The following is a 15286-nucleotide window of genomic DNA, read 5'->3' on the forward strand; positions in this document are numbered from 1 at the left end:
GAGCCGAGAGGGAGTCGGCTCCTTCCGCTGATCCTGAGCCCAAAGAGCCGGATCGCAGAACGGATCCGGAATTCCCAGCCCAACCCAGGAACGCTGACAGAAGCTGCGGGAGGAGGGGGCGGTGTGAGGGGGATGGGTCGTTGAAAGATAAGACCAGAGGTGGAGACGGTCCGATACTGTGGTAAATTCATGTTAACAGCCAGCTGCTTAGTTTTGTCGCTTTCCCCGCTAAGGTTATGTTTGAGCACCGTGGAAGCCGTCGCAGTCCGTTAGCTCAATGCTAAAGTTAGCGTTGCGTTCATTTGCTCACAGAGTTGCTGACTTCCGAACACAGCAGATAATGAGAGCTAGCTAGCTAAGTCTGCCTACCAGGTTAGCCTTACCGAGCTAATGCTAAGTCAGCGAATAATTACTGCTGTGGCGGCTGCTCTGACTGATGCATGGGCATGGTTTCAACCATGCCCATTTCAAATATATTGAAATAATATTTAGCAATTTCAGTTTTAAACCCTATGCTGCGAGCTAATCTGTCATGTTAGCATCAGCATAGCCTTACTAGACTCAAAGCTTTGAGGTGCAGCAGAGAGTTGAGCATATCTGATTTAAAATGACTGGGTTTGTGCAGTGAAAGTCTCCCCAAAAACAAATTAAAAAGGCATTGTAGGCCGTTTCAATGTCGGTTTAAATTAAGCTTGCATATGGAAAATAACACCAATCTTTTGTCTTTCCATGTAGCACCAAGGTTGCAATTGTAGGGTTTGCCTGCAGTGTCTCCCATTATTTCTACTGCAGCAACATGTTGGCGTGTGTGTTGAACAGTATGTGTCTTCTAAATGTAACAAAATACATAAAAACCTTTCAGAACTTTAATCCTTTAGTTTTAGCCATAGTTGACCAATAAAGAGGAAGTGATTGCAGTTTTTGTTGCAGTTTCAGTATATAAACCACCACTGTTGCGGTTTGCTGAGTGCTGAATGTTGCACAACATGGTCAGTGTGTTGACGCTTCTTTCTTTTCCTGCAGGTCAGCGCAAGAGAGGATGACGATGGCGCATGTAGGGGCAGTATTTGCAACAGTGGCAGGGGTGATGGCCATCCTTTTGCACTCCTCCATTCACAAGATAGAGGAAGGGCACCTTGCCGTTTACTACAGGTATCACCAACACAGCTTTAGATTATTCGGGTCTGCTTGAAAACGTTGATGGGCTGACTCAGTGGTGTATAGAAAGATAGTTACGGCGCTCTTTGAACTCGCCGACACTCGGCCGCTTGGTTCATGTTGCCATCAATAGTTCCAAACGTCTCGCCGCTGACGGTCAGTTTGAGCTGCTGCTGGCGGGACAGGACATAAAAAAACAACTATTTTCTTATTTCTCCACAATTTTAGGTAATCACTGACCGATATGTCTGAATACGTTACTGACTATGCATTTTAACAAAGAACTTTATTAGGTAAGGTAAGTTTATTTACACTTTTCAGTAACAAGGCGATTCAAAGTGCTGTACATGAACAGGCATTGGGAAAAAAAAAAAACATCACAGACATGAAAAACAAAGGAATAAGCTAAGTAAGTCCTTGACTAAACGTCTTTCATACATTAACAAACATACAGAAAGACTTATTTGTTTCTGTTAATAAGAAGAAATAAGCTAAGTATATTCTTGGGGATTTCTGATGTAAAGTAATTTTGCCCAACCTTTCTAAAGCTACAAATAGATTTACTTCTTTTGTTTCATTGGTTCACTGGAACAAGCTTCATCACTAAAAGTTCAAAGCTTAATTTTTCTCCTATTCATACTTTCCTGAAAGCTACAACTTAAGGTCTCTGGTTGGACCTTTCTAAACCACAGCGAAAGTGGGAGAAGTGTTTCTATTCTAGATAAAGTTTTACTGGAACGAGCTTCATCGCTAAAAATTCTAAGAAAGCTGCAGCTTTAGCCTCTCTGGTCTGACCTTTCTGACACTACAGCTAAAACAGAAAGCAGCATAGTAAGGGAAGAAAGCACAGTAGAGGCGTGTGTTATCGTGTGTGTGTGCGCACACACAGGTGCCCACATTAGGGGCGCCAGGGACATTGATCACTGTTTTAAGTATTAGAGAAACAAGATTGCACACACTTCGTAGTTTACAGATCATATTTATTGATAAAAAAAAATAAGTGTACACTGATAAATATAAGCATGTACAGTGGTTTATGTTATGCATGTGAAGGTAACCAAACAGAAGTAATATTACCAATTCTAAAGTTATTTCAGGTGTTCTCTGCATGCTAGTATGGGGATGCAAATTTTGTCCTTGCCCAATGCCAACAGCTCTGCTCCAGCTTAGCTGTAGATCTACATCCTTCAAAGCATGCAAAATTACTGTTTTCTGCATGTACTCCTGTAGTCCCAGAACACCTCATGTGTAGCAGCCTGGTATCAGATCTAGAAGTTTTAAATTACTTGGAGGAAAACATGGAGCTTTGATGACCCAGGAATTCTTCTTTTCTACAGAACACAATTATTTTACGACATTTTGTTTTTCATGTTAACTTAATGCATATATAGCTATAACCTAATGCATATACGGTAGTCTCACAACTATTGTACAATAGTAAATAATTGGTTAAAACGTTAAAGAAATAAAACTGGTTAAAACCATATTAAAAAAATAAATATGACAGTTGTGCAAAAACAAATAACCAATTATTTTATTATACAAAATTATGTAACATGTAAAACAAACTTTAATAAAAAAAAAAGTACTTTCATTACTATTTATACTGTTAAGTCATTACGCCTGCACTAATAAACTGTACCTGGTAAAAGTTGGACAATGTGGAAATGTGCTGAAGTCTAATAAAGTTAACGCGTTAAAACTATATAGTCATTGAAGCTAATGGACAGAGTTAGCTTATGTCGTCTACTTTTACTACGTTTACTTCTTTCATGCAGATCCACGAGCTTTGCTGACCTCTTTAAGGTACTCCTAAACATCAGTGTTGTTGCGTTAGCTTGTAGCGTTAGCTAACACGTGGCGTCGGTCAGCAGTTTGCTCTTTTTCTTGTCCGTCTGCCTTGTAGGAAAAGTTCCTACGAACAACGCTTATGTTTGTGTCTTGTCCTTAAAGAGAGTCACGTGGTTTTCTGGCTGAACTCGACATGTTAGGAGGCAGCAGCGGGTCGTTGTTGAAACAAGCAGCTGCAGTGAGGGAAGTGTTATCCTCTGCAAGCCTGCTGAAGGTATCGGCGGATCACAAATTGATGGTTTTCCATCTGTACCCAGAATTAGACAGCGGCGTCGTTTAGATCAAACTGCCACCAAACGTTTAGGTCAAAACCCCCAGATACGCACATTTAATGTGCGAGTGGGTGAACATCTCTGTTAACTTGACAAATGCCCATGTATGGTGTGAACTGTGACCAAAGCGTTTGTTTATGTTGGTTTCAGGGGAGGCGCGCTGCTGACTTCTCCCAATGGTCCAGGATACCACATCATGCTGCCTTTCATCACGACATACAGATCAGTGCAGGTAACTTCTGGCCCCAGACCTGAAACTTTCTGCTAAAGTCTCATGTTGTGTAAGGAAACTTCAGTAAGGCGCCGCTTGCTCTAGCCAGCCGGCATCCTGCAAAACTAAACCTGCAACATACTATTATTGAGTTACTGCTGCAGTGACAGGTTCATCTCAGGTCACAGCAACCGTTTGTGTTTTAGGTCAAAATTTCTCATTAATTAAAACAGCCGTTTCAAATGAATTGATGCTCACTGACAAGTTTTATGAGTTTAAAACACAATTATTTTAAACCCATCTTAATATACACCTGATCAGTATTTCTCTTTGGACTTTTGCTGATTTATTTTTATTTATTTTTTTGTTCTCTTGTTTTCTGCCCAGTCTTTTTTTCTTTAAGAGGTGAAAAAAAGATAAAAAATGGAGATTTCTGGAAATTTAATTCCAAGGAAATTAATAAATATGCATTTTATGTGTTTTACACCTGACATTTAAGATTTTTTGCATTCTAATGAACATTTTTCAACACGTGTTACTTTAAAATAATTAAGGCTACTGATAAGATGCCATGATAACGTGGATCATTTGCCGCTCTGTTTCAGACTACGCTTCAAACTGATGAGATCAAGAATGTGCCTTGTGGAACGAGGTACGCCTCGAATCACCGATGCTGGATCCGTTCGGGAACAGACCCACGCCTGGAAAACGTTATTAAAAAGTGTATTTTGTTTCTGTCCTCCCTCTCTCTGTGTGCAGTGGAGGTGTGATGATTTATTTCGACAGGATAGAAGTCGTTAACATGTTGGTCCCTTTAGCAGGTAAAACGTGCTCATCACAGCGAATGTCGCACCTTTTAGTCTGCGTGGGACGGCTTTAACAGCCTCTTTTTGGCCGTTTGCAGTGGTGGATATTGTTAGGAACTACACCGCTGATTACGACAAAACTCTGATTTTTAACAAGATTCACCACGAACTGAACCAGTTCTGCAGCGTTCATACGCTACAGGAGGTCTACATCGAGTTGTTTGGTGAGACATTGGCTTCATTTTAATGGCCTTTCAGCACGTCTTTATTCCTAAAGCCTTCAGGTTTGGACTGATTGCACGGTGTGGGCCGACACAATTTGCCCTTTTTGTCTCTTGCAGATATTATAGACGAGAATCTGAAGACTGCTTTGCAGAAGGATCTGAACGCGATGGCGCCTGGACTAACGATACAGGTAGTCGCAGCACAAAACGCTTCACCTGAAGCGGGATTTGTTCTTCTCTCTCCTTTGTGACGCAGAGTCAGTAAATGATTAATATTGTGACGTTGCTGAACTTTGACTTTGACTGTGCCGGATTAGAAAAAATGCTCAACCTGTCGTAACTTGTGTAAAAACATATTTAAGTATAATGTGATTAAACACGATGAATCATGTGAATGTAATTAATAGCAGTAAGATATTGGGTGTATTACCTCTTTTTTTCAAAATGTTATTATTGTAGAATAATTTTTTTCTTTTCCTAAAATCATATTTTGGTATGTGTTATAAAAGGCTGCCATCTCTTTTTTCTTTTCTAGTCCAATGTAAATTGGTTTTGGAGGGTGGGCATTATAAGCTTGTTGCTTCTGCCAATACAGACTAGGGCTGGGCGATATGGATTAAAAAATAAATCTCCGATTTTATCATACCAAATCCGATTAATCGATTTTTTTTCCTCCTTTTTGTTTCATAAAAAGAAATTATTTTAAAACCTTGCTTTTATGTCAAGCATTTCGTCAGGGAGTTGACCAGAATTCAAAGTGCAACTAAAAACAAGCTGTGAAACATGCTTGTATAACAAAACATTTGCTGCTAGTGGTATTACACATTGAGCTAAGAACAGGCTTCACTGCACTTGTAAACTTCAAACTAAGTTAAAAAAAAAGTAAAATAAGTAAATGAAGTACCTCGTATTATGGTAAAAAAAAGTTTCTACTTAACAATATTTTGACAATACATTTGCCTAAACATATATTCAGCATCACATGCTGTTCTCTTCACGGAAACCCAATGAGTGTATTGGCAAAATAAAATCCAGATTTTCCAAAAATGAAATCTTAAAGAATTGTAAATTCGAATTAATCGATTAAATCGATTTATCGCCCAGCGCTAATACAGACTGTTTTTATTTATTTATTTATGTTACAAGGACATATACAAATTGTCATTTATTGTATAGTTGTGTGTCTGAAATAAATTCAAATTCAAGAGTAGAAACTAATTCAGAACAAATACTTATTGATTTGTTTTTTTTTTCAGTTTTCAGCTGTTAATGTTTATTTTTCTGTCCTCTTGGTTAAAGGCAGTCCGTGTTACCAAGCCAAAGATCCCAGAGTCTATCAGGAGGAACTTTGAACTCATGTGAGTTTATAATTCTTTAGTGAATACCGTATTTCTTTATTCTTTAATCCCTCCTCTCAGACGAAAGAAACAAAATACCTTCCAAAACGTATTTATTTTGTTTGTGTGTGTGTGTGTGTGTGTACAGGGAGGCTGAGAAGACCCGTCTGTTAATAACGGCGCAGACTCAGAAAGTGGTAGAGAAGGAGGCAGAGACGGAAAGGAAGAAAGCCATTATTGGTAGATCTGGAGTTTGGCTGTAACCCAACCTGCTTCTGTCTTATGGGCGTAATTAACTTTTATTTTTATTTCCCTGCTCCGCGCCACAGAGGCTCAAAAACTGGCTCAAGTAGCGGAGATCCATTTCAGACAGAAGGTGATGGAGAAGGAGACGGAGAAGAGGATCTCTGAAATAGAAGGTCAGCTTCTCTTGTTGAGATTCCCGGCGGTTTCTGTGTGACGTGCGTCTCATTTAAAAAAAAAAAAAAAACCTTTTGTTTGGTTTAGACGCTGCTTTCCTGGCCAGGGAGAAGGCGAAGGCTGATGCAGAATATTACAGCGCTGCCAAGTCTGCTGAAGCAAACAGGGTAAAGAGACCATTAAATCAATTCTACAGCGGAGTAGAAAATCTCTGAAATGTTATTTTTGTGAAAACATTCATGAAGGTAAACTCATGACATAGATTAATGACACAGTGATTCATATCAAGCGGTTCTTTCTCAGGGCTTACAGCTCATGAAATAAAATAAAAAAATCCACTTTCTCAGAATGCGGGAATAGTACATAAATCCGATTAAAGGGATTTTTAAAACAAACCCCAGCAGATGGCGTGGCTCACCAAGCTGACAGTGGAAACTTCTCAAGAGACCCGGATTCTGTTTCTCTCCCTCTCCGTCTCCAACTGTGGGACCTTGATGCCACTTGAGGCGAGAGCTCAAGAGCTGCAGCTGCACCTTCTCAAGGCCGCAGTTGTCCATGTTGCTTCTCCACGTTTTTCTACTATACTTTTATTCATTTATTTATTTATATATTTATTTTATTTATATAGCGCCAATTCATGAAACATGTCATTTCAAGGCACTTTCCAAAGTCAAATTCAATCATATTATACAGATTGGGTCAGATTATACAGATTGGTCAAAAATGTCCTATATAAGGGAACCAGTTGATTGCATCAAAGTCCCGACAAGCAGCATTCACTCCTGGAGAAGCGTAGAGCTACAGGGAGAGTCGTCTGCATTGTCCATGGCTTTGCTGCAATCCCTTATACTGAGCAAGCATGGAGCGACAGTTGACGTTTTTCCTTCCACTCAACTTCCCAGCCGCAGGCTTGCATACAGCAGCCTGGGAACAGCCCGCTTGTTAAGTCGCAGCCTTTTTGCGTCCCCTTCCCCTGTGTTGGGGTCTGCTGGACAGCTGTGGGCCTCAGCAGTCTTCTCTGGGATTTTGTAGGCCACGGCAAAACATTTGTGTATTAAAAATCCTTATTTCACTGATCTTATATTCTTCTTCTGAAAAACTGAGTTGTGGATTAGCAGTAAGACACAATTGTCCAAACTAACAGAAAGAGACACATAGGAGTTTTGTTTTAATCGATTTAAGTCAGATTTTTTTTTTTTTTATTCAGTAAATTAAATCTTATTTGACTTGCTAACAAGCACAGAGCTGCGGACATGATTCAGTTTAGTCCGTCTAACACAAATTATTTAAACACTGCAGGTTATTATTGGATAAATGAGGCCAGATGGTGATTTTTTTTTTTTTTTTTTTATCGTCCAGAAACGTAACGTTTTGATTAGCTATAAAAATATCCTCCTCATCTGAGTCAGACCCTGAAACCTCTTATCAACTCCTCCCACCCGTCTCAAGGTGTTCCAACACCTGTATCGGGTTTATTTTCTGCCCTGTCGTGTGAAGAGACATGCTAGTATTTTCAAGAAATGTGATGTGCATTAATAAGCTGTTTTTCTCTCTTCTCCCCCGTCTTAATCCTTGCAGCTGAAGCTAACGCCGGCGTACCTGGAGCTCATGAAGTACCAGGCCGTCGCGGCTAACAGTAAGATCTACTTTGGCCAGGACATTCCTAACATGTTTGTGGAGGGGACCAACGGCCCCGCCAAAGCCGTGCCGTCGCCTACTTTACCGAACGCTGACGCAGAGCGGCCCAAAGGGAAGCAGAGTTCACAGTGAGTTCACGGCTGAGCCCCCGGCGCAGGACGGGACGACCCGATGGGAGAGCCGTCTTGTCGTCGGAACACGAGCGGCTTCGCAGCTAGCTTGACGAACACTTGGGTCTTAAATCTACATGGCAAAGGAGAGAGAACGGGACAAGTAGGCGTTAGCGCGTCTTAAAAGGAGCGAGAACGGTGCCGTCTTTATGCTTGAGGAGGGGGACAGAGAGTAGCCGCCGCAGCTTGCACTTGCTTTTTCGTTTTATCAGTAAGGCGTTTGACTTCGCTTGTGTGCAAGAGCTAAGATTTGTGATCAACACGATTTTCTAACCTCTGGTTTAGCTACACTGAAATCTGACTGGTGACACTAATTAAAAGTTGGAGGCAGAAGGTTTATTAGCGGGTGAAGTCGTCTGTGCCATCTTTTTTTCTCCTGAGTGGTCGGCTGTCCTCTTAACCCAGATCTGAGAATTAATTAATTATGCCCTCGTGTCAGACGCCGCTCCTAATGAAGTTTTGACAGATTTAATACAGACACGACTAAAGTAACTCCAGGTGTTATTGATCCCACCGTAATCTTGGATTTTTGGAGATTAGTTGCTAAATGATATTGATTTCTTGAGCGTCTGCTTTATTTTTCTTTGGTGATTTTTGTATTTTGTCGGTCTGCTGAGTGTCTGTGACATTTACTGTGAAGAAAATCTAAGGAAAAAAAAAACTGTTGTCTTATAAAACTAAATTAAGATGCTTAACAGGGACTGAATCAACAGAGGTGTGGGAATGCGTTCTGTCAGGATGTCGGCATGCTTCTTGCTTTGGTTTGGGTTTGATTAACAGGGCTATGCATGTTCAGTTTTTTTTGTTTTTTTTTCTTTCTTCTTGATTCAAACAATTAATATTAAACCCATGATTGTCTCCTCACACAACTTTTTCAGATGTAATTACATGTAAATTCTCAGGAAGTTTATTTTATCCTAATGAATCGGTGTCTGATTTATTATGGAGCGACGCTATGCTTTTACGTCCGGTAAAAAGAAATGTAAAAAAAAATAACGGTGATCGTTTGGTTGCTCCACCAAACCGTTGCTTGCAACTCACAGTAGATGTCTGTGGAAATATTGTCACATGGGTTTTGTTGAGGATGAAATAATTACATAAAACTTCCAATCTTATCATTGTTTACTTTTTTTTTTTATTCTAGAAATTGACTGGAATATTTCTGAGAATTTGCTAATGACTGTAATGTTGATGTTTTTTTTTTTTTTTTTTTTTTTTTGGGTTTAATGTCAAAACGCAGCTTCTGATTACAGTAATAATACGTTTAACATACAGCTGTGTTCAAAAATAACAGCAGCGTGTTGAAGGCGGCGAGTAGGAGCTCCAGATCTTTCTGTTGGCTCTTAGAGAAATGTAAAGGCACTGGAAGGACGGCACATTCTAGCTCGAAGAAAAGAAAGAAAAATCACAATTTGTTCTAACTCTACAGAAGGTGAAAAAGGGGGAATAGTAGGCTCAAATATTTAATGTATAAAGTTATTTTCTTTTTTTAGTTTCGAGCAGTTTCTCTGTTAGTATGCGAGATGTCCCAGGAGACGGATCTTTCATGTCACCCCACTAATGATCTGTTGGAGTCGGGTCCAAAGTGTGGGTCAGCCGCTCCATAAGGTTTTTTCTTTGGGTTTTTTTTGTGGGTCTAAAACCAAAATGTTGCTCGGCATAAAGCAACAGGGCCTCTTCATTTGTTTCTTTGATCGCCATGGAGCTGATCACTGGTCAGGTTTTGGCTTTTTTCTTTTCTTTCTTACCTTTAATCCATTTGAATGGTAGCTTTTCCATTTTAAAGCCTTTGAGATCACTTCAACAGAGCTGCTGTTCTGAAAGGTTTCCGGAAAGACCTCAGGTTTTCAGTAATGAACGCACCCCTAACCAACAGGTTCCAAACTTGCTGCTTTTGCCCTTAAGTACAAAAGCCTTGTTTGACGCCCGTTATTTCACAGAACAGTGATTTATTTACACACAATGAGGGATATGCATGTCGTGACTGTTGGCTCTGCTGGTTTTCTGTCGCTCTGCTGCACCTGCCGCTGATTTATTCGCTTTTCAGAAATAGAAATGTCTATCCTGATCAGCGGTTTGATGGGCTTAAACATGTTGCACTGCTGTTATTTTGAACACAGCTCTGTGTTTGCTGAGCTTTTATTGCAACTTGGTTTTAATCACATCGCAGTAAAGAAGCCGTGTCGTTTAAAGGTGAATGCAGATATGGCAAGTTGGTGCTAGTTTTTAGTTGGTTTCTGGGCTTTTGAAGTTGTTTTTTTCTTTAACTTTAGGCTTCTTTTTGCTATACATAATTCAAGCCTTAAATATTAAAGGGGGTTCCCCCCAGTCCTTCCTCCCACACACACACTTACAGACTTAAACGTCGAGTGACTCCTACAAACTAGAAGGCGCCGCCTGGGTTCCAGCCGGCTGAAGGCGTCGCTGGCGGCGGACACTACTAGTGCTTGTTTACCTGACCTCTACGCGACAGACGCTGCTCTCTGCATTGCTTTGGTGATGGGTTCAAATGTTGATGCAAAAGGAGGGGTATGACTTGCATATGATTTTTTTGTTTTTGTTTTTTGTTTAATATTTTGTACAATCTGTGAATTTAAACATTGTCTTCTTGTTTTAAAAGGTTTATATGCAAACATGTTTTCCAGTTTTGACAATGTTTTTATGTAAACAAAAATAAAACCTATTTTGGTACCTCTCCTCTGGTTTGATGTGTGTGTTGGCTGATGGGTGGGTGGTCGTGGTGTAGTACTCCTTACCGCCAGCAGGAGGCGATCTTACAGCGCGCTAAAAGGAGGCGCCCAGCCTAAAAACTGCATTAAAAATGTTTTTAGCAGAATAAAGGAAGTTGGTGATTTGTGCACTCAGCCGTGCACCTCTGGGGCAACTGTGTATGCATGGTAAAAGAAATTAGTAGTTTTCGGATAGCTGTAGAGGTGGAAAATATTTGTGAGGTATACAAACCTAAAATTTTCCTGCCCTCTTAAAAACCGGAAGTACACATGGACAAAACCATGATTTATTTTACAGTTTTGTCAGATTTATTTATTTTTTTTCATAGAGCTGCAGGATGTCTGAAAGGATTTTACGACAAAATAAGTGACCAGGGTCACTGAAAAGTCCTGTTGTTTTCAGGTTGCTTTACACTGTTCCTGCTTTATATTCCTACATCAGTGCATTTTATTTACATCTAAGGGAAAACAGGTGGAAAAACAGCTTATCTATAAAGAACTGTCAAAAATACTGCAGCGCCCTCTGAAAAATCAGGAATATCTGACTCGTATGGTGAAACATAAAGGATGCTCGTAACATTTCTTCCATAGTGTATTCTGTAGAAAAAACTGTAACCTGCAGATGTACAGCTCTGTTCGACACGATTACTGCATCATCAGGATGAAACTATGGATTTAGACTAGATGTAAGCAATTTGCACACCTCTGTTAAAATGCCATGCTTTTGTAATATAAGAATTTTACTATCTATCTAAATATAAAATGTGTGTTGGGGTGGGAGGGAGAGGATATATGTGTTTGTAGACGTTTTTTCTGCTTTTTCCAGTTCAACAGATTTTTTTTAGTTGAATTGAGCAGTATAAACCTCCAATTATGGGTACAAAAAGTTTAATGATTTATAAAAGTCTCCATTTTTTTCCACATTTAAAACCTTGCATTTTAACAGCAACGTCTACGTTTTCGATATCCACTCAAAGCCCCCTATTGCTCAATAAAGTTTAATCTGACCCATAACACATGGGTGGATCTCATAAAGCAGACAAAACAAGTATTCTGAACCGTGAGCCCTCGCCTCAGCTTGGTTTGCGTCCAGATGAGAGATAGCTTCCTCTCATGACCTCTCGGGCCACGTGGAGGTCTCTGGCATCCTCTAGCTAGCAAACCGCGAGGCCTTGCTTCCTCAGGGAGGGTGGTTAATGCCTCTATGACCCCCCCGTCTGATTTTTTTTCCTCAGAGAAATCCAGTCTGTGAGTGGAGTAATGAGGAACAAACCTCCTTTTTGGTTCTCTGCTCAACTAAACGTTTATTTGCTGGACGAGTTGTGCTAATTTCTTTGGGTGGTCTACTTATTTAGTGTCAGTGTATGCCCCTCAGGACTGCTAGTTTCTTTTGTTTCTTTCTTTTCAGCATCCTATCTGACCCGATCTTTCCAAATTATACCCTACAAGATCCAGCTAAGCTTGACACTTTCCCACATGTCCCTCGCCAGCTGCACGAGGGTGCAGCCCCTCGTCTTAGGCCGAGTCTCGGCGTCAGAAAGCAGTGTGATACCGGTATGAATCATCAGCAGTAAACTGCTCTTTCAATGGTCGCTCTGTTCTGACGATTTTTCCCACATTCTTTCGCTGTGCATGTCGGTGCCGTTTCCCACTGACCCTCCCTGATGGAGCTCCTTTGTGTTGCTGCGATGATTCTCTAAACATTACTCAGGACTGCTGTACAATTTACTTTTGTGCGTGTGGATGATGCTCGTCTCAAACCACCCATTAGTTTCGAGTCCTGTGTGTGAGCGTTGGATTTTTAAAGGATAACTCATCAAAAAGGGGTGCAGAAAGATCTGCTCTGCTCATCTGGTACAATCTAGGCTGTGAAAATGTGCATCTCTTCTTATGAGACAAACATCCCCCTTGTCTTTTAAAACAAACCTTGTATTGTGAACAGGAAAACTTGTTGTACAATCGGCCAAACTGACTTCAGATACAGTTTGTTGGATTTAGAACATGTCCCAGTAAGGTTTTCTATTTTTTTCCTTTTTAAATGTTAATCTACCCTCCAAAATACAAACTCCAACGCACATATGCCTGTGGACATAAGGCATCTTTTTAGAATATCCATTTGTATTTTTCAGATTTTTTTCCCCCAATATGTGCACGTTTTAAATCAAATTCCCCATTCAGAGGTGTTCACTTGCGTTCTCTATAGTTGCAGCATTCCCTTTCAGCCAATGTGTAGAAAAACAACTGCATAGATTTAAAGAACATTTGCGCAGCAATTAAAACAAATGAAAGCAGTTTATGAAAAGGGGCAAGGCTGAATGGAAAGGAACGCCAATGATTGGCAAAAGTTCCTCATCTCACCAAGGGTTCACAAGGCATGGGCTGGTAATCGGCATCTGGGTCGTACCAAGGTTTGGAAAAGCTGCAGCTCCAAAACCGCTAAAGATGTTTCGGTTTTCGTCGTATTTGCATGGAGTAACGCACCACTACCCCTCGCCCACTTGTTTCTGCTCACTGCTAGTCAGATAAGAAAGCTACTACACCTTGCTGTCACAAGGCAAATTCAGCTGTTTGAGAAATATTTCTGGTCGTGAAGCACAGCCATGGTGTGGAAACTAAAGGAGTTAAACTGATCCCTTTTATTAAAAAAAGCCCTCTCTAACCTCTAACACTGAATGTAAGTTATATGAAGGGACTGCAGGACTGTGACTATGGTGCAGATAGCCTTATTAATAACCAGCTAATCACAGCTTCTTATGCTGGTGTTACGGCATAAAGAGGACAGTGGTAAAAAAAAGAATAAAAATAATAGAAAATAACTTGTGGGGGTTTATTCTATATTTTTTCTTTAGTCAGAATGATGCATGTTATATATAATATATATAATCGTCCATATGTTCAGTAATTTGATCAGTAGTAGGAATATTTGCTGTGTTTCTGTATTTTGTGTGAACACCATGATGACATGGTGTTTTTGCTTGAGGACATTATAATACTAGGATCTCATAGGGGTCCTTGTGTGTTGTTTACTGACGCCAGATCAGCTTAACTCTTGGCCCGCATGTGACGTCACTGATCCAAATGCACACAAATGTGAACGAGCAGTCATGTTCTTGTATTATCTTTTAACTAATCTTACTTTATCCTGGCATTACACTTTTTATAATTTATGAGAGGTCAGAGCTAACCTTGTAATTAGATAATAGACTTCAGAAAGGAAAGTAAACCGTATTTGTCAGTGGGCAGAACCGTGGATTTTATAAGCTGAAAAACATTTGACTATATTTGGCCGTCTCTGCTCCATCGGAGGATTCATTCTGAAAAGAAAACCCGTCACTGCATATGTAGAAAGGAGATCAATAAGACTTCCTTCCTATCTTTGAGTCATTTTCACACTTAGGCAACGTTTCTTTGTAAATGACAGATGTCAGTTGTTTTTTTTTTTATCTTGAAGGAAGTGAATGGTGCAAACCCACAGCTGCAACTATTTGGGTTACAGGTGCTTCACACAGATATCTGATTAATCATTGTTTTAAAATTAGCTACCATTTTCTGGAATTAAAAGAAGATAGCTGAAACACTAAGTGACAGCCAGAAGTCATAAAGACAATCATAGCTCCATAGATAAATAGCCTTTACATTGACAGATTTCTTCAGTATTTATGTTTTTGTACCACATGATTCGTATCATCAAACACATTTTAATACACAAATATAATCTGTCTAAATACAAAAATGCAGTTCAGAGATTACTTCAATAGTCACATCCAGGCCTGATTGCTTCCAGACCTGTAACATCAAGAAATGCCTTAATAAGAACCCATCTGACAACACGAAGTAGACTAGGAGATGAAAAAGCAACACGTTATGACTCGATCTACAGAAACTTAAGATCAAATGCGAGGTAGTCATTCATATCTATCAATCCGGAAAGGGTGACAGAGCCATTTCTAATGCTTACGCTCTCCACATACAGAGCCATTATAAACAAGTGACAAAAAAAAAAAAAAAAACATGAAACAGTAGAGAACCTTCTCAGGAGCGGCGGGTCTACCAAGATTACTCCAGAACCGCATTGAAGACTCATCCAGGAGGTCACAAAAGAACAGAAAGAACAGAGTAACATCTGAAGCACTGATGGCCTTTCTTGTCTCCTTTCATATTTGTGTTCATGATTACACACTGGGCAAAAATTACACCTACTGGAGAATCCCACGGCATGACTCACATCTCTCAAAAAGCACCTAAATGGTCCCTAAAAATTAAGGAATTCTGTTTTCAGAAAAGATAAGAAACTCCTTTATTGTCTAACAATGTGGAAATTCGGGCGTGGCAAAAAAAAAACAAAAAAAACAGAGTTACACATTAAATCAGTCATGAAAACACAGCTAATCTCATATAAAGTTAGTTCTAAAGCAACAGAGAATGAATTTATCAGAGAATTTATCAGAGTTTTGCTTCTAAAATGAAAGC

The 15286-nt window shown here is 39.9% G+C and overlaps 1 protein-coding gene across 1 annotated transcript; it reads left to right on the forward strand.

Annotated features, from left to right (window-relative positions):
* The first annotated feature begins 25 nt into the window (after positions 1–25).
* erlin1 (ER lipid raft associated 1) lies at positions 26–9477 on the forward strand. The gene is made up of 12 exons (XM_036126488.1): positions 26–181; positions 1024–1152; positions 3432–3513; positions 4098–4144; positions 4252–4313; positions 4397–4522; positions 4640–4713; positions 5822–5880; positions 6008–6099; positions 6189–6278; positions 6367–6446; positions 7858–9477. Exons 2-12 carry the CDS (start codon positions 1040–1042, stop codon positions 8047–8049), a joined length of 1017 nt encoding a protein of 338 aa, XP_035982381.1. The 5' UTR covers positions 26–181; positions 1024–1039; the 3' UTR covers positions 8050–9477.
* Positions 9478–15286: the final 5809 nt, after the last annotated feature.

The sequence above is a fragment of the Fundulus heteroclitus genome, chromosome 22, assembly GCF_011125445.2.
Source record: "Fundulus heteroclitus isolate FHET01 chromosome 22, MU-UCD_Fhet_4.1, whole genome shotgun sequence".
Taxonomy (NCBI): Eukaryota; Metazoa; Chordata; class Actinopteri; order Cyprinodontiformes; family Fundulidae; genus Fundulus; species Fundulus heteroclitus.